Source organism: Alligator mississippiensis, chromosome 12 (assembly GCF_030867095.1).
Source record: "Alligator mississippiensis isolate rAllMis1 chromosome 12, rAllMis1, whole genome shotgun sequence".
NCBI classification, from domain to species: Eukaryota; Metazoa; Chordata; order Crocodylia; family Alligatoridae; genus Alligator; species Alligator mississippiensis.
In genome coordinates, this window is record NC_081835.1 from 43,107,590 (window position 1) to 43,126,928 (window position 19,339).

Here is a 19,339-nt window from a genome sequence, read left to right on the forward strand (position 1 = left end):
TGTCCATGTGGCATCTTGTGTTAGCACGGTAGGTCCAGGATCCCAGAGAGGCTGTTTGTAAAGCACTTGGTTTTCCAGGTGGGCTCGTTTCAACTCAGGGGTCAGGTCCCTAGAATTACAGGAACTAGGCGTCGTGAAGAGTTACTGGTGACTAGGGGGTTCCCAGAAGCATTTCCCAGGGACCTGTCATCGGTGAAAGGCCAGCATGTTGGCCAGCTGCAGCAGCTCAGTGCTTTCAGGCTCCCTGTGAGAGAATGAAAGTATGCAGGGGTGGGCAGATTCAGTGCTGGAGGACAGGTCCTGCATAAACTATCCTTATTCCACAGGCCTCAGTGGACCCATCACCCCCAACACTATCCTAGCACTGTTCTGACCCCTCAAATCTAAACACATAGACCTCTAGTCCAATGTTGTATAGTCCCTTCTGCCCCACATTGCCACTGCCCCTGCCTGATACTTGATGCAGTACAGAGATGGCCAATCCACCCAACAATGGATGGGGACCTGCCTTTGTGTCACTTGGTTCTTGGATTATAAGCAGAGAACGAGTTTACCGCTCAGGATTTAAATGACATGTGAAACCAGGACCTAAGCAGCACCATTTATGATGGCCCCTTTCACTGTCTTCTTCTGCCACTACCTCAAACTCGCCAATGGCAGGAGAAGGCCCAGACAGACTCCCCTTGGGAATCAGCTCTACTTTGGCATCCCCCACTGCTCCAGTCTGCAAGAGGAACCCAGGTTCCCCCCACCTCCTCCAGTATTGAGAAACAGTGCCACCTCTAGTTTGGTGAGGCAAGAGGTGAAAAAAACTGGCATAAACAGAGCATTTTCTTTCTACAATTTTATTATTTCAAACCGTGTGAACAATTTTGGTAAAACATCATGTGATAAAAGCTAGGCTGCGTCCACTGTTTGCTATTAGCCCCTACTGGCTCTCGATGAGAGACAAGCTGGGGGCTGCTTTTGTACAGCAGTGTTTCTTCAACCGACGCTACAGTTAGAGCTAAGAAACTACGTTTAAAACAGAGTTGACAGTACAGCAACCTCATGAGCAACCCTGCCTGCTGGCGAGCAACAGGGAAGGAAAGGAATGAAAAAGAAGTTGACGGGATCACTACCACTTAGTCCTTCACTGGCATCTTAGCCCTTAGAAACCTAGTTCTTGCTGATGGGAAGAGACATGTTTAGAGGTCCTGGGATGTGTGCTCTCCCTGGATGGGGACTGAATCCAGCCTGTGGCGGGGGGGGGGGATGAGGAAAAGGGGAGATTTTATTTTAACCCAATTCCAAAAACACAAACATGCCAGAGCAAATTATGGAATAGATGTAAACGTACAGACAACCTCAAGGCACAAAATTTTTACTGTAGAAGATTCTGTGAAGACAACTTGACCACTTAGTACTTGACGCTTTAAATAGTTTTTAAAAAGTTTTTCTTTTAAAAAGCAACGTAAAATAAGCCTTTTTTAATTTTAAATTTTTAAAGGAATGTTGGTTTGTTGTTTTTTTTCTTGCTGGCTTGTGCAAATTACAGGAGTGCAGGAGACCTGCTGGATCTCTGCAGTGAACAGAGCCACAGTTTAAATGTAAACATTTGGAAGGTGATTTCTTTTAAATTAATAAAAAGGATGATTTGAAGCAATTTCAACCAGTTAAAAAAAAAAGTAGTAAAAATTTGGGTTTCCTCATTCAAAAAAACAAAAAACAAACCCATTGGAAAGCCTGCAAGCTCATGTTCCAAAGGAAAACAGACTGAAGTGTTATGAACTGTAGCCACAGTTTTGTGATCCATGAGTAAGTCTTTGTGGGGATGAACTGGAGAGAAAACTAATGAACAGGTTCAAATACAAAGCCTGGAAGCAACGGCTGAGGGAACAGTGGGGAAAAACAGAACCTGTCTCTGCAATCATGGTCATTAACCAAAGTCTCTTCATTGAGGGAAAAAAGAAACAAAAAAATGAGAAGCAGAAGTCATTAAATGATGCAGTCCTTTCTTTATCAGCATCAGCCTCTTCCTCCTGGTACAAAGCAGTTCAAGTAATCCTAAAGGGAGAGAGACACCCATGAATGTTATGCTGGGGAGGATGGGGGAAGATGCTTTACCACTAATACACCAAAACAGATTGTTAATCTGTGGGCCAGATCCAGGGAAAAGTGATGGTGGCAGCTGTTTTCTAGCACTTGTCCCTCTCCCCCACTCCTCCTCACCCCCACCCCACCCCACCCCACCTCTGACCCAAACTAGGTCAGTCTGGCCCACAGCCTTAAAAAGTCGCCAACTGCTGCACAGAAGGGCTGTAACCTCAACTTCTTGGTGTCCTTTATGGGCCTTCCTACACAGCCCTCTACAGGGGAAGAGCTGGTGGCAGAACAGGACAAAGCAATGGTCCAACTTCTCCAGATCACAGTTGGAGCCTCCTGCTATGTGGATCTGTCTGCAGTGTTGGGGTACAGTGCAATCCCCAAGTGCACCTGGTTTTATAAATCAGTGTCCAGCAAGCCCGTCTGCTAGAGCTACCCTCCCCATAGCATTCTGTGGGCTGACTTAGCCACAGAATCCCAGGCATTGGCCCCTTCTTGCCACCTACCTGCTATCATGCCCTCCCAGGCCCTCCTGAGCCTTCTGCATGGACTCAGGCATGTGGCAATTACCCCCAATGAGATGTGAAGGCAACAAGGGGTAGGGGTGTCCCTACTCTACCAGCTGCCTTCAGAAAACCCCATGTCTGGGCTTGCTGCACTGAAACAGGACCATTGCCTGCTTGCCCTCAAACCCTAAATGCACTCCATAACACCTTTGGGCTTCCCACCAGAAATCACTAGGACAACCACTTGATGCTAAGGAGGTGATGGCTGGCTCAGATTCCACTGGCACTGCTCAAATCTGTGCCATGTGAAGCAAGAACACTACGCAAGCTACAGACAGAGGCTGCCCTTCTCTCTTGTACACAGCAGCCCCTCTGTTTCTCCTGTGCTCCTCTTCCTCAACCTCCTTCTGCCAACAAGATCTACCATAACCTGATGCTCATCCATCGTTGATGGGAGGGGACATCCTTGGCCCTGTTCCATGCAGCACAGCTGTGGCCCACTTAGCTCACCAGGACTACTTCAAAAGGAGGCTGTACATCTGATTGGACACCCTAAGGTGCAACTTGGCAGGAGGGGACTGGCAGGTCTCCAGATGACTGTCCTGGCCACTCATGTTGCCTTTACACTCCTGAAGACAAGGGGAAGGGATGCTGCCTCTCCATGAAGAAGGCAATGCAGTAGGACTACTAAGTCCTGGGCTATGAGGGGTGCTGGCATGCAGGATTTGCGCTCCACAGCCTTCCCACCTTTCAGGCACACCATGGCCACACACTCTTTTCTCCCCTCCTCTCGCACCCATGCCAGCTGGCCACTAGGCACCTCCCCCCCGGACCCTTCCCATGGCATCCACAAATGCTAGTGCCAGCCTGTCCATCTCAGATCCCCTCTGTCAGCCTCACCTTCCCACATTACTCAGCAGGTTTAGTTCCTAGATTAGAAAAGACCACAATCCTTCAGGTTGTTTTTGATGATGACATCGGTGACGGCATCGAAAACGAACTGCACGTTCTTGGTGTCGGTGGCGCACGTGAAATGTGTGTAGATCTCCTTGGTGTCCTTCCTCTTGTTCAGGTCCTCAAACTTACTCTGGATGTAGCTTGATGCATCGTCATACTTGTTAGCCCCTGAGGAGGAAAAGAATGGACACAAATGAGCCCATGCCAAGACTCAACCACCCCAAACCCCAAGCTCTGACATGCTGACCCCTTCCCCACTTCCTGCCTCAGTTTCCTGGCAAAGTGGAGCCTGACCTAATGTGTGCACTGGGAAGGATTGAGCTTTGCCGTAAGAGTGCTGCACAAAGCAGGGCCACCCCTATACATCAGCTGGTGAAGAATGAAGATGCAAGATGGGGTAACAGCCAACTGAAGTAAGAATCCAGAAAGCCCAACAGGTCACTGGGAAGAACCTGTAACACCTGCACTTAATTCTAGCCTCATCTAGGTCTTACCCAAAAACTATCCCTTCTTATGATGGGGAACCCAAAGCTCTAAGGCTTTCACATGTTGATCTTGGCCACCATGAACACAAAGCTTCACAGGCATCATCAACAAGCCTAAGCCTCACTTGAATCCCTGTCATACTCTTGGCTTCCGTGAGAACCTGGGGCAGTGACTTCACCCAGTTCTCATCTAACCTGATGAAGTCACCTTTGATCAGCACCTTTCAATTCCCTGCTGATCCCCTCAGATCTTGTATCATTAGGGAGAGCAACCAGAATCCCCAGTCCAGAGGCATAAAAAGCAGATAGATGCCCAGGGCAGCAGTGATTCCAGTTGCCACCATACCACCAGTGACATCATGTGGCTGTGGCAGCAGCTGCTGTTTTGCTGCACCCTCTCCCTAAGTTGGTGCCCCAGTCCAGTTATGCTACTGCCTCAGCCAATCATTACTTATTCTGTGCCTCTATATTTCATCCCCAGTTCCTGCTGTGTGCCATGTCAGAGATGGGGCAATAACAGTGAAGCTAATACTTCAAGAAGTGTTTCTCCGTTATTTCAGGAAGTACTTATCATGAGGTACTTAGCCCCATGGCCTCTGGCCACTATATATTCTAATATTTTTACCCTTTCTAATATTTTTACCTTAACCCCTATACAGGAGGGGAAACAAAGACTGGAAAAACTAGGGGCTTGTCTATACTGGGACACTGGCAAATTCATCCAAACTAATTCAAGATAGATTAGTTAAACATTAAGTCTCAGTATAGATGTTCTTGACCTTAGGTTGGTTTTAAATTTATTTTCAAAGTGCATTAAGCTAAACTGAATTAAGGGTTGTTTAATGCAATTCAAACAAACCACTTTCCGGAGCATCCCAGATAGACCATGCACATTCCTTAGTACACAAGCCCAAGGACATGCTGGAATGCTGTGGCAGAGAAGGGATCCAAGCCCAAGCATGGCTCCACTCTTTCTTCCACCCACACCTTGCTAAGATGACCACTACTGTGGTGATCATTGGTGATGACAGCTGTGCACTGGGCAGAGAGATGTATCCAACATCCCTTGATGACAGCAGCTACAATTAATAACTCAGCAATCAAGTGCATCCAAGCTGTTCCCTAATGTGCACCTCAGCATTTGCCAGCACTAGGGTCACAGAGCTGCCTGCTCATCAGCTTTGCCAGTTTCCTCCCAGTAAGGGATGGAAGCCTCCACATTTTGCTTTCCAGCAGGTTCTAGATACTTTCACTTCTAGGCTGGCGAGTAGGCGCTCAGTAGCTCCAGTGCTGGGCAGAAAATGTAACAAAGCAATGCCTGTTTCATGTAACAATGACAGTCATTGGTTCTGTCTAAAGTGTTGACACATTTTCAGTATCTTAGTTTTCATTAGACAAAACTTCCTTTTGTGATAATCTGCATGTTGAACCTGCTCGTTAGTACTTCTACTGCAACTACATCTAGGGTCCCCAAGAATAGAATCAGAGGAATGAAAGGCTGGGAGATACTTCAAGGGCTTGCCCCATCCTACCTCCTGCTTTGAGGGACCTAAGAACTGCTGCCAGATGTCGGGGCGACCTGCTCTCAACAACCTCCAGTACCAGGAACTTCATGACCTCTGTAAGTCACCTGTGTTAATGCTCAACTAACTTTATAGTTTTCCCTAAATGCTCCCCAATATCTAACCTAAACATCTTTCTTTCTACAAATTAAGCTGATTTCTTCTCATCCTACCCTTCCTGATCACAGAGAACAACTACTCACTGTACTCTTTATGTACTTTGTCTTATTTTATATTTGTGTTTGATTCTGATGTTATTTTTTTACTTTGTACATGTTAGAAAATTATCATACCCCCTTCAGTCTTCTAGACTAAACAAACCCAATTCTATCAGTCTTGCCTCAGAGACCATATTTTCTTATCCTCTTAATTCTTATTGCTTCTCCTCTAGACTCTCCAGTTCGCTTACATCTTCTTTAAAAAGACAGTGTGCAATACTCCAGCTGAGACCTCACCAGCACCACACAGAGCAGAATAATGATCTCCTGTGTTTCACATCAAACACTCCTGTTAACATCTTTCTTACTGCGACATCTGCCATTTTTGCAACAGAATTACACTGTCAGCTCATTCAGAATTTGTGGCCCACAATAACAGAATTTGCGGGCCCCTCCCCACTTCACCTTTCCTGCTGTGTAGCTGCTCACCTTACTCGTTGTTTTGTATTTAAGAATCTGATCTTTCCTTCTTATGTGCAGTACTCTGTATTTGTCTTTATCAAGTTTCATCTCATTCATGTCAGCTCTCTAAATTACTAAGATCATTTTAAATTCTCTCATCCTCCTCTCTGTCACAAGAGCCCCTTCCAGCTGGGTGGCATCCCCACACAGATTGTTCTCATTACTCCATCATCTTCATCTTTAAAGAAAATACTGAATAGGATTGGGCCCCGGGTAGAACCTGTAAGACCACACTTAAGATCTCCCTGTTCAGCAATCAGTAATTGATGGCTGCTGTCAGTACAATTTTCCAAGCAGCAAGGTTAACATTTTTTTTATCTGAACCGTATTTTGCTAGTTTGCTTATTACATGGCCATCGCGTGGAACAGTCTCAAAAGCTGAGAGTCAAGACATATCACATCTACTGCTTCTCTCCTACCTCCTAGGCCAGATATCCTGTCAAAAAAGGAAATTAGATTGGGTTGACATGATCTGCTTTCGACAAATCTATGTGGGCTGTTTCTTATTACTGTATCACCTTTGTTTCCAAGTCTGTTAAACAATTTGTTCAGAATCATTCCAGGTATCACAGTGAAGCTGACTGGTTTATAACTCCCTGGGACCTTCTTTTTCTCTTTTTTAAAGGTGTGAAGTTTGCCCTCCCTCTCATCATGAAGATAATCACTAATGCTGCTTGCAGATGTTAAAAAACAAACAACAAAAAGCGCTTTACCAGAAGAAGCAGCACATTACTTCAACCTGGCTCTGCAGTATCTGTAAAGATCAGGCACTTCGCTGGGGCTTTTTGGTGCTTTTGTCTAATAGCTGATTGAATCAGCTATTAGATAAAAGTACCAAAAAAGCCCCACTAAAGCACCCAATCTATATCGATGTTAGGTGAGCCAGGTCCATATAACATGCTGCCTCTTCCGGGCATGTGCTACGCTTAGCATGGGAGCACGGGGAATTTAAAGTGCTGTTTTGTTTTGGTTTTTAAAGTCTGCAAGCAGCCTAATGGACCAGAATACAGGTTTCCCTTGCCAACTACTGTTTCGAGTATCCATGGTTAATATTCTGTACACCATTTTGGCTACTGTGGTATACAGTTTTGAGTAACCACAGTTTTCTGCAGGTGCGCAACAGCCTGCCAACTCCCTGGCCCTGCTCGTGACTCTCCTTCCTCTGCCCCATAGCTGGAGGTGGCCCCAGGCCTGCCGGAGGTGCACGCAGTGGCGGGGAGCTGCCCTACCCACAGTGGCAGGGAACAGCAGGCTCCCTTGCCACTGTTCCCTGCTGCCCTGCTTCCCTCCCCAATGACACGGCCCGGCAGGGAGCAGAAAAGCTGCATGGGGATCTCCTCGTCTGCCGCTGCTCACCCCATGCTGCCCCGGCGACACGCCTCCTGTGCCTGCTGCTGGTTTGAGGGGCACAGCCCCCTCACCGCTGCCCCGGGTGCAGGAGGCACAATGCCAGGGCAATGCAGGTTGAGCAGCAGCAGGCGAGGAGATCCCTCTATGGCTTCTCTGTTCCCTACCATGCTGGGTTGTGGCAGAGGGAAACAGGGCAGCAGGGCCCAGGCCGGGTTGTGTGACAATCTGAGCCCGGTGGTTCATCCAGGGGCACGGGCGGGCGGCTCTCACTACTGCCGGGCTCAGACTGTCCCATGACCCGGCCCAGCCAGGGCCCCAGCTGTGGGCTGCTGACAGGCCAATTGCGCGCCACCAGGGGTGGGCACAAAACACCCCCACCCTGCCATTCAGACAGGTGGGGGCAGGGAACTGCTGTGATGTGCTGTGCGGGGCCAGACAACGTGTCCCTCTCTTTCCCCCTCCTTATAAGAGGCGAAAGCACTGGGGGAGACACTACCGCTGTGTCCTGGGCACATTCTATCCCTGCCCACCAGTGCGTACCCCTTTAAACCTATCTATCTAAGTACCCCTAGGGGTATGCCTATGCCCCGTTGACCACCCTGTGTATTAAAGTTAAGTAAAAATTAATTTTATACACTATACTGTACAGTATTCAAATCCCCAACCCCATTTTCCCCATAAGCCTTTAGTTTTACCAACTGCGGTTTTGCCAACCACGGGAACTTTTCGGAACCTAACCCCCGAGGTTGGCAAGCTAGTCCCTTGAGTGCTCTGGGGTGAGTTTTCTTAGGCAGTCCTTCCGATTTGACTAACTCTAACTTATCCAACTGTTTTTTAACCTGGACCCTATTTCTGGATCAGGACATGCTAGTCCTTTGCTTCATTCAGGGTCAAAGGTAGAACAATTTAGGTCACTTGTGCAGATGTAACATTTACAGCACAACAGCTGCTGCATGCTCTCGAGAGGCAGTTCACCCTCCTCTTTTACAGTCGCTAAAAGGTCTGTTTGCCCACCCCATGGGGTTGGCCACACTGCCTGTTCTCCAGCACTCCCTCTCCATAGGTGGACCTACAAGTACTGGCTTGAGAAGCTGGATGGGGAGCTGGCAGCAGGTCCTCAGAACCCTCTCCTGCACCACCCCCAGGGCTGCATGGGTCTAATTACCCCAAATGTCAAGGCTGGACCTTGGCAAAACATCTGCTTCTCTGCTCTCCCAGGGCTCAGAACCAAAGCTGTCCCAGCCTGGCTCTCCATGTCAGCATAAGGGAAAACATGGCAACTAGAGGTGGTGGCACTAGCTCTGACTCTGGCTGCTGGAGCAGAGTTGCATATACCCCAAAGGAGGGAGTGACTCACAGTTGTGCTCCCCGTAAAGACTCCAGGGATTCAAGTCTCATGAGGGTCACTGTAAACACAGCGTGAACTGTTGTATCACCTCCGCAGAGCCCTAGCACAGAGGCTCCCCCTTGGTTATACTGGCACATTAGCCAAGGCAGTAGCATGCTGCTGGCACATGCACTACCAGGCACTTAATTCTCTTCCAGGTGTGGTAATGTTTATTTGGGATGTCAGACTCTGAACTGAACCAAAGGAGAAACAGAGGTGCTTGGTGCGGTAAAATGCCCAGTACAGAGCTCATGAAAGAACCACGTAGGTACAGATTGCTCACTGCTGTGTTTATTGAACTATTTGCACTCGGGTAAGACATGCTTCTATTTCAGAGGGTTCTTACACCACTGCAGGACGGGATGAACTGTGAGAGCGGCAGTGTGGCCTGACCTGCATAACAGCCTGCGGCTGAGGGTGGAGAACTGTGCTGGCATTGGCGTGCCAGGGAAAGTGCCATAGCTCAGCATGCCTAATACATACTACTTAAGGAACCTCCACCAGGCTGTGATTTCCCGAGGGCAGTGGGGGAACCCCTAGTACTGGCCGAGCTCAGAGGGGCCTGGCACAAGACCTCATACCAGACAAATGGAGAGGAAGCTAGAACTTCCCTTACAGGAGAACAGGGGCCGACTCAGGGCCCTGAGGGACATGCAGGCATCAGCACTCAGGGAGCTTAAGTTTGTAACGCAAGCTTTACATGTTTGTGCTTCTCCATTTTCTCAGGAAGACATGGTGTGGTTACCTAGGATCTGACATGGTGCAGGCCCCAACATCCGCTCACTTCCTGCTGGATCAGCAGGGATGCGAAACAGCAAACAAACTAATGACTAGAAAGCCAGCCATGGAAAAAATGAGTGTGGGCTGGGACTGGGAGCAGCTGCTTAGCACTGTGCTGACAAATGACAAACACAGAGACACTTGACCACAGAGCTGCTCCCCCAACTCCTCACAATGTCTCACAGTACAACAGTTTCAGCTGCCATCATATAAAGGTTAATTTCTCCCTGATCTGGCCCAGTTTGGGTGTCCTAGATTGTTACTACAACAGCACCCAAGAGAAGCAGGGTCAAAATGCACCTCTGACTGAAGGGTCAGTAACTGGGGAGGAGTGCCTGCCTGCTCAGACACTGGCTGCAGGCAGGACATAGGGTGGCAGGCGATCGCAAGACTGCTGCTGGCTGAACTGCATAGTGCAGAGCTGCCCGCTTTATTACTGTAGTTTCGTAGTTGTAGGGTCAGAAGGGACCCAAGCACATCATCAAATCTGAAACCCTGCCATGGCAGGAAAGAGTACTGGGGTCAAATGACCCCAGCAAGGTGTTTATCTAGCCTCCTCTTAAAGACCCCCAGGGTAGGAGCCAGCACCACTTCGCTTGGAAGATGGTTCCAGGTCCTAGCTGCCCTGACAGTAAAGTAGCACCTCCTGATGTCTAGTCTGAATCTACCCTCTGCTAGCTTGTGACCGTTATTTCTAGTCAGTCCTGGGAGTGCTCGGAGGAACAGGGACTCCCCCAGTGCCTGCAGGGTGCTTTTCACCCCCTCATCCAAGTTGCTGATGAAGATGCTGAACACTGCAGGCCCGAGGACCGAGCCGGAACCCCACTGCCCACATCCCTCCAGGTTGAATAAAACCCGTCCACCACCACTCTCTGGGTGCGACCCTCCAGCCAGTTAGTGACCCATTTGACTGTGTAGGTGTCAGTGCCACAGTCCCCTAGTTTTTTAATGAGAATGGGGTGAGAGACAGTGTTGAAGGCCTTCCTAAAGTCCAGAAAGACTACGTCCGTTGCGACACTTGCATCTAAGGATTTTGTGACCTGGTCATAGAAGGCCACCAGGTTGGTCTGACAGGACCTGCCTCTAATGAACCTGTTCTGGTTGCCCCTAAGCATAGTCTCCCCTGCTGGCCCCTTGCAGACATAAACCAGGATAATTCTCTCAAAAAGCTTACCCAGGGTCGAGGTAAGACTAACTGGCCTCTAGTTTCCTGAGTCCTCCTTCCTCCTTTTTTTGAAAATGGGAACCACATTGGCCCTTTTCCAGTCCTCTGGCACCACACAAGAGCACCACGAGTGCTCGTAAAGCCGTGCCAGGGGTCCTGCAATGACCTCTGCTAATTCCCTCAGCACTCTGGGGTGGAGATCATCAGGTCCAGCTGATTTAAATAAGTCCAGTCCCTCCAGAAGTTCCCTGACTAGATCCTCACTGACCCTAGGCTTGGATGCACCTCCCCTAAGGCCTATGATGGTCCCAGGGGGTGGGGGAGGGGAGTGGGGGAGGGAGGAGGAGGCGTTACTCGGTCCCTGCTCAGAAAAAGGGAGGCAAAGAAATTGTTAAATAGGTTAGTTTCGTCATCTGGAGCAACGACCAGATTTTCTAGCATGCCTTGTAGAGGCCCCACATTACCCGGTACCTTCTTTTTGCCCCCTATGTATTTAAAGAAGGACTTCTTGCTGTCCTTGAGCCAGGTAGCTAGTCCCAGTTCCATCTCTGCCTTGGCCATCCTGACTGCCCCGCTACAGCCCCGAGCAACCAAGGTATAGCCCTGTATAGTGATTCTGAAGGCCATACTTCAGGGCCATGTGGCCACTATTGGGATTGGGGTTATTTTAATTAGAAGGCAGATGGAATTTTAGACCTACTCATCTCAAGAGTGAAGATGATGGCCAGGTGAGCCAGCAGCTGGGCACTAGCCTAAGACAGGAGAAAGCTGGGTTGAAATCCTTCCTCTGACTCAGACTTCCTAAGTGGCCTCAGGTAATTCACTACTTCTGTTTGTGCCTTTATGCCCTATCTGTGAACTTACAATGCCACTCCCTGCCTCCGAGATGCAGAATGGAAAATGCAATATAAGAGTGCTTTCCACGATGCCAGCACTGTTATCTCCAGTTTGCAATAAGGAAGCAGAGGTACAAAGAGGTGACTTACCAAAAGTGTCCTGCAGCAGAGACTGAAACAGAATCCAGTTCTGCTGAATCCCCAGGCCAGTGCTCCCACTCTAGTCTGTGCTTGTCCTGCCCTACCTCATATGACAGAGACTGTGACAATGGGGACCATCTATGTGCTTGTGGTGCTATCCCTGAAAGGGCAAAACTACTTCCACCAAGGCCAGGCCTGGCAAAGAGCATTCTAGGCAGGTGGTGGATGGGATGCAGGCACAGAAGCAATCCCTCCATTGAGGCCTGCACTGTACTGACTGGGAGGGAATGGAGGCTCTGAGGATCTTTCCCCAGGTCATCAACAGTACATGGAGTTAGCCCATCTGCTGCAGGCTAAGTAGTGCCACAGGCTGGACGTGTCTGCACTGAGGATGGTCAGGATGCACCTGGATGCTGCTGATACCAGGCAACATAAAGTAGCTGCACTGCTATGCAGCAAACCCCACCCCAGCTTTGAAAAGCTTGCTGTTCTTCTGTAAATATCTCCCATGCTGCTGGAGGGCCCATTCAGCCCACTATTGGAATTTCACAGGAAGAAGCCAGAGACAGGTTTAGCGTCCAGAGCTTAATCATCAGGGTCATGAAGCTGCTCAGTAGCTCCCCATTTCCTGTTCTCCTGACCCATTGTACCTCCTGCACTTCCTTCAGTACAGAACGAGCATAACAGCACTGGCCTTTCTGGAGGAGATGCCCTCATTCTTTCCATTGCTTGCATCTCAAAACCAGGCCACTGAGGAGACGGCCCAAGGGCCTGTCCTGCTGGGAGAACATGCCAGTCTAAACCTATATGTAATGTGGGTCCCACTATGTTCTTCTTCCCTTTGAACCCCCATGCTCTGCACTTAATCCAAGGTGCTTTCCCTATTTATTTGTTGCCTTAAGGTAATGGCTGGGATCCTACATCACAGACCAGAACCCCACTGTATTACAGACTGTCCCAACATAGTACAGAGAGCTTATTATGTTACCATCTGGGCTTGTCCAGGGCCTTGCAGAACTGGATTTGTCTGTGACCAGGATGGCAGGGGCTACCTGAGCCTTGTGCAAGTGCAATACAGAGATTCTGCCTTTCAATGGAAGGGAAACTTCTGATTCCAATGGCAAAACTCACTGGGGATCCTGGACAGCTCAATGGGACTCTTCTTTAGGTCACAAAGTAGGAACCCGTGCGCTTGAAGCAGAAGCTTGGCTGATACCACAAAGACTGATCCAGGGACTCTAGAGCTAGGTACATGAGCTACTATAATACAGGCTGAAGGCCCAGGCTCTGTAGCCAGGGCTGTAACAGACTCTCACCTGCTGTGGTTTGGGTGGGAGCATGACACTGAACACACAAGCCAATGGACTAAGCCTTCTTTGAGCTGTCAGGCTCCCTATCATACTGTGAAGCAGTCAGGTTCTGATGACCATACATTTATTAGAGCCAACTCATGCCATTTTTCAGCCAGCTTCTAGAAATCCTGGCCACTAGCTGCAGATGGCTTTGGCAAAGGCAGACTTTGTACACATACATTTGAAACAGGAACTGCCGGTTGACGAGGCAAAGCCACTAGGAGGAATGGCCCAGCTGGTTTCCTCTTCTTCAAGGCCTCAGAAGTCCTGGATCCAGCTGGGAGAACACTGCTCCTACTGGAATCCTTGGACCGATTCTGTCTGCTTGTAAGTACCTGGGCTCTATTAACTGACCTATTGTTCAAAGTGCATTTGGATTAGTGGTGAGTTAACAAAAAGGACCTGCTGAACAGGACTTGGGTATAGCAAGCCACTAGAATGTACTCTACAGCCCTGGCTTCCCCAGGTAGTCCTCTGGAAGCTTCATATCCCCAGCTTCTCTCTGCAGCCTTTAATTGGACAATTACTTTTCCTTTTCAGTTTGTGGTGGCTGCGTCCTACCTCTGAGCATGCATCCACTTAGCCAAATCCTCTCTGGAAGCCTGTGATAGTTCCCACACAGGCTTTGCAATATAAAAGCAGCTGGGTCACGTGAGCCTGTGGGCTGAGAAAAGCTGGCATGGGTGGGACGGGCAACCTGGTCCCCATTCTGAGGAATTCTGAAGTGGCAAGAGCCTAGTGGAGCTATGAAGAAGAGCAGACAGCTCCCCTCCCCCAGCATTTTTTGATCTGGTTTATGCACAAGGATAAGCTCTTCAAATCTTATCTTCCTCCCTTCCGTCATGGCTGCCAGATTGGAGCTACCAAAGGGAAACAGCTAAAACTAGGGCTGGTTCTGGTGCACTAGGATGATGCTATTGACTGCAATTTACAGAAAGGTCCTGGATGGGCTTTTCAGCCCAAATCCAAAAGGGATTTGCCCCACAGGCCACTACCTCCACAAAGCTGTCCTCCCTGCTGTCCCTTAAATCCAAAGCTCACTGACAATTAGGCAGTACTCCCTGTGGTTACTGCTTACCTGAGTCTATACCAACCCTGTGATTCCATTTCTCTGATATTGGCAGAAGCCTCTAAAGTCAGGGCATTATCATCTGAATTTAATGAGCCCTACTGATTCTAATCTACACTGAGACTTTATACCAAGCCATACCATACCATCTGGGTGTCAGCTGAACACCTGCTTATGTATTCACATCCAGGGTTTTTAAATTAGGTGTCTCTTGTGAGGCCTATAAACACAACCCTGGCTTAGTGCCATTGGACCTCTACCTGGTAGCTGCCTCTTTACACCCACAGCACATACCAAGAGGCAGAGATCCTACAACAACACATCTAGAAATGCCACACACATATGAGCACAGGACAAGTATCAACTAAGTTCTTAGTACTTTCATTTCTACCTTTGCTTTGTGACCTGAAAGACCAGACAACTGAAGTCTACACACAAGAGTGGCCCAAAGAGGGAAAAGGGAGAAGGCTGGGGTGAAAACTCTTAAGAGCTACAAATTTATCGCTCCCTACTAAAGTGGGGTTGGGTCATGGCCCATAACCTTAAGTCTTGCAGAATATGAAGGAACTGAATGGCCACCTGGGTTTCACTGTTTAGAAAAGAGCAACATGTTACCTGTGTACTCTGGGAAGCAGATGGTCAGGGGGCTGTGGATGATCTTCTCCTCAAAGAGGTCCTTCTTGTTCAGGAAGAGAATGATGGATGTGTCTGTGAACCACTTGTTGTTACAGATGCTGTCGAACAGCTTCATGCTCTCATGCATACGATTCTGGCAAGACAACCAACCAGATGCTCAGTGTGCTGAAGAGAACATGCTCAGAACATAAACCTGGTTAGCAGCTAGGCAACTGGCTAGAGCAGAAGAAAAGGATAGCCTTGTGCGAGTCTGGGCCTCCAGAGATCCAGGTTCAAATGTCTTGCACCACTAGATAACCAAAGTGACCATGAACAAGGGAAGTCATATAGGGTGTGCCTGGGCTACCATTCAGGGTTGATGTTGCAAGTAGCCCAGCTCCTACAAGCCATGCCTCTTCTCTATATTTACTTTGTGACAGCTTCCTCCCGAAAAATGGAAGGAAAGACAGTTTGCTTGCTTGCTTACTTGTCTCCTAGCAATATTAATGGAGATCTTCTAGGATCTCCAAGTCTGCCCACTGCTTGTCTCTTTTTCTGTGCTTGGCTCTAATTGTGGTCAACAGAGACAGGTTAGGTACAAAAAGGCCATAAATCAGACCCAGAAAGCTGTAGAACTGATGCTGGCCCCTACTTCCTGGTGCTGCAATCTACAGGCACCCATGTGAGTTCTGAACACACTGCAGGCAGGGTTGCAAGCCAGGGGGGAAACCTATCTCAGGTCCTGAAGCTCAACAGAGCTGAAGGCAAATTGGCCTGCCACTGGCAGCAGAGAAAGGAAGGGGGAGTCACGAAGAAGTGGCAGCAGTGTGGACACAGCTTTTAGCTACCTGACCCTGGCACAATTCTGCACTGGCGGGAATCCCGCTACACTACCACCCTAATTGGGGAGCAGGAGGCTGAGGAAAGTGGCAGTAGCAGCATGGGAGCAACTCCCAGCTGCCTGGCTCCAGCTCAGACACAGGAAAAGCCCCCACCACTGATGCGCTGGCCAAGCCACCTGGCCCGAGTGGACCTGGGTCCAGCTGTTCTGGCCCACAGCCCGTTAAGACTGCCAACTGCTTGGTGAGAGGGTGGAATGCAGGGCAGAGATGCTAGCAGTGCAAACATACCCTTAGTGTCTCTGCTCCAGTGAGGATAATGGTGCCTCCCTGCTCACAGGCTGGTGCAAGGGTGAGATGTGCTCATGCTATGGTAATGGGAATTGTGCAGGTACTATCAACAGAATGGCATGAACTGGTTTAAGAATGCAGTGAGACCTTTAACAACCAGCATATCTGCCTTTTGTAAGGATGAAGTCCTGGGCATTGTAATGGTCCATGGCCTTGTCAATTATCCACCACCTCCCAGTGGGTCCTGCTGCTAGCGAAGCTTCACACCTGCATTATCTCAATGAGGTGTGTGGTGACAGAGGTTGTAGTTTGGACGTGTTCTCTTACTTCGACTACAAAGGTTGGGAATTAGGAGACAGTCACTCAGTTAAACTAATCAGAGATGGACAGAGGGCATGCAGAGGTGGCTTACTGCTCCAGAATAAAACCTGTTGTGTAGCTCTTCTCATTCATTCTTGCCTGTGTTCACTGAACCTGGTGATCACTACCGGGTGGTCATGTTTCTTCTGCATTTGAAGTGGAGTGTTCAGGAAAACTGGTTTTAAAAGTAGTTCTGAGAATGTTTTTAAGCCATGCTAAGTGCTTTTAAGCCATGAATCTCATGATGAGGCAGGCCTTGGAGCAGAAAGGCATGCGAGTCTTATCAGATGGAATTCCCAAAGGCCAGACAGTTACAGCAGGTAAATTTAAGACAGCAGCACGCAGGATTTAATCATCAACATTGTGTGGAGCAAGAGGAAAAAGACAGGAAGAGTAAAAGGAAGATAAATTAGTCTCAAAACATGCCAGATGCTGGAAAGTGAAAGAAGGGCTGTTCTATGTTTGTAATGCTATTAGGTGATTTGTCATGCCCAGACCTCCTGTAGTTTCTGTGCTACTAGGGTTCAGATTAACTTTATGCTGGCTGAGGCTGCTGGAGCTGGCAGGGAAAGCCATCATCATCCAGCAGGAGCTCCTTTCTGGGGCTGGGGCAGTTGCACTTGGAAAGCACAACCACCGCTATCAATTGCTGGCCTATGTGTTCCTGAAATTGTGTGCTCCCGAAACTAGGGGTACACTGATAGCAACTTTTGCGGCCGATACCGATAGCCAATTTTTAAGGAGGCATATCGGCTGATACTGATTCGATTTCCAATACCAGGCCAGCAGTGTGTGCATGCACAGGCCATTTACTGGCCAAATTATCGGCCTGATATGGCTGATTTCTGATGCATTAAATTTTCTTTATATTGGTGCCGATCTGATATCGGACCCATGTATCGGTGCACCTCTACCCAAAACACATCAGCCTCATCTTCTGGAATGCCCAGGCTTGGGATAGAGAAAGAAAAGCTGTAACAGTATAAGCTGGTTGAGTCGAAGGGCTCCACATGGAGCCAAAAAACTCTTGGTGATGGCTCAAGCACTCCTGGAGCTGTACTGCTGGCTATGGTTTGGGCTCTGATCACATGGCAAGGCAGCACACAACCTGGTTTCTTATGCTGAAGGCATTGACTAATGAGTCTGCCAGGGTGTGCAGCTCCTGTACTGGTCTAAACATCAGAGACACTGCTCATTCCTGGTCTCTGATGCAGGCAGAATGCTGCAATGGTAGCCAGAAGAGGGCTGGGAAAGATGAAATGAGAAAACCAGGGAGACAAGCAGCCAAGGAGTATAAAGGAGGCCAAAGAGACCAGGCAGAAGGCTGCAAAACCCACCATTCAGCAGCCATGCTCAGGCTGGAAGAACAAGCCCTTAGTGATGCCCGTCACTCAGAATAGGACAGCCAGCAGGTGTATGTCAAAGCTCAGAGCAATCCAGGCCCAGTCCAACCTCTCTCCTTTACTTACCATCTCCTCGTCCTCAGCCAGAACCAGGTCATAAGCACTGAGAGCCACACAGAAGATAATGGCCGTCACTCCTTCGAAGCAATGGATCCACTTCTTCCTCTCCGACCTCTGGCCACCCACGTCAAACATCCTGCAAGCAAACACCCCATGTCACTATGGCACTGGAGCTCATATACCTCTCTACTGGAAAGCTGTCCTAGTTCTTGGAGCAGAGGTCTCCAAGCAGCTGGCTTCGCTACTGACTGGCTGAAGGACCTCTGACAGGCTTTATCACTGCTCTGTGTGTTAGTTTTCCCCACAAAGAACATCAACCTCGCAGAACCAAGAGCTCAGTTAACCAGCTGCAGGCTGCCCTAAGAGGCTCAAAGGCACTAGCAAAGTAAATCATTCTTGCTGTAAGTCTCGTGTAAAGTAGCTCATATGACTTAAACACTCCTTCCTCGTCTCCAAAGCATTAGTGGAGCTGCCCAAATGGCAATGGACTGGCTGACAAACTTTGGGGCTGGGTGCAGTTAGGCTCCCTCAGCTCAGAACAGAAACAAGCTTTTTACCTTCACTCCTAGACTTGGACATGAGACATACAGCTGCAACCAGGTCCTCCCCAAACTACAGCTTATAAGCAAATCCACAGTCATTCAGCAGCTTGGATGACTCTAATCATGGTTTGTGTCAGGACACTACCTGATTGGTACTCAGTAATTCAAGCAGGTAACTGTGCTTTGTTGCCTTAGCCATTCAGGCAAACTCACAATGCAGTTTAAGTGTAATTAGTGCCTGTATCTGTGCAACTAGGCTACCTGATGTTCCCTGCCATATGCATTTTTGCTGCATGCACGAACCCTCTGGGCATTTAAAGGTACGATGGGAGACCTGCCACATTCTCCCAGAATGCACTTGTACAGCTAGGACTGGGTGTCACTGGAGCACAAACATGGGGAATAAACTGTTGCACAGACACAGCTCAATTGTGCTGTACTGGGTCATATGGCTGTCCCCTCCCACAAGTAACTGCAAAATCAGAGTTGGCCTGAAATGAGTTAGAAGCAGAAGTGATTTTCTCAGGGGAATATTCACAGGTTTCTATCTATTTTAGCATGTGTTAGCTGGTCAAGGCAAACTAAGGCAGCCTCCTCCCCTCACAACCCCTGGATCTCTCTCAGCTGTCCAACAGGTGTTAAAACTACAGGTTGCCTTGCCCACATTAGGTTCTAACATGCAGTTGCTGACATGCAGATAGAAATGTATCCTTCCCCTATGGTACATCTTCATAAGAAGACAGACATGTTTTTACCCCAAGTTAGTCAACGTAAGGTAAAAGTCTAATTAAGACAGAGAAGGTTGCCAAAATGAAAACTACCAATGATTCAGTTTGAGGTGGGACGTTACAACATGCTTCCTTTATTTCTGCAA

The 19,339-nt window shown here is 48.6% G+C and overlaps 1 protein-coding gene across 2 annotated transcripts in view; it reads right to left on the bottom strand.

The window, feature by feature from the left end:
• Positions 1-829: 829 nt before the first annotated feature.
• The window catches only part of GNAI2 (G protein subunit alpha i2), a 199,251-nt gene continuing 180,741 nt past the window's right edge, over positions 830-19,339 (bottom strand). For both annotated transcript variants that reach the window (XM_059716156.1, XM_006265541.4), the window contains exons 6-9: positions 17,930-18,059; positions 14,971-15,124; positions 3,492-3,716; positions 830-2,046 (exon numbers count right to left, since the gene is read on the bottom strand). In XM_059716156.1, the coding sequence (XP_059572139.1) occupies positions 3,526-3,716; positions 14,971-15,124; positions 17,930-18,059 (475 nt within the window). In that variant the 3' untranslated portion in view covers positions 830-2,046; positions 3,492-3,525. The remainder of the gene's footprint in view (positions 2,047-3,491; positions 3,717-14,970; positions 15,125-17,929; positions 18,060-19,339) is intronic.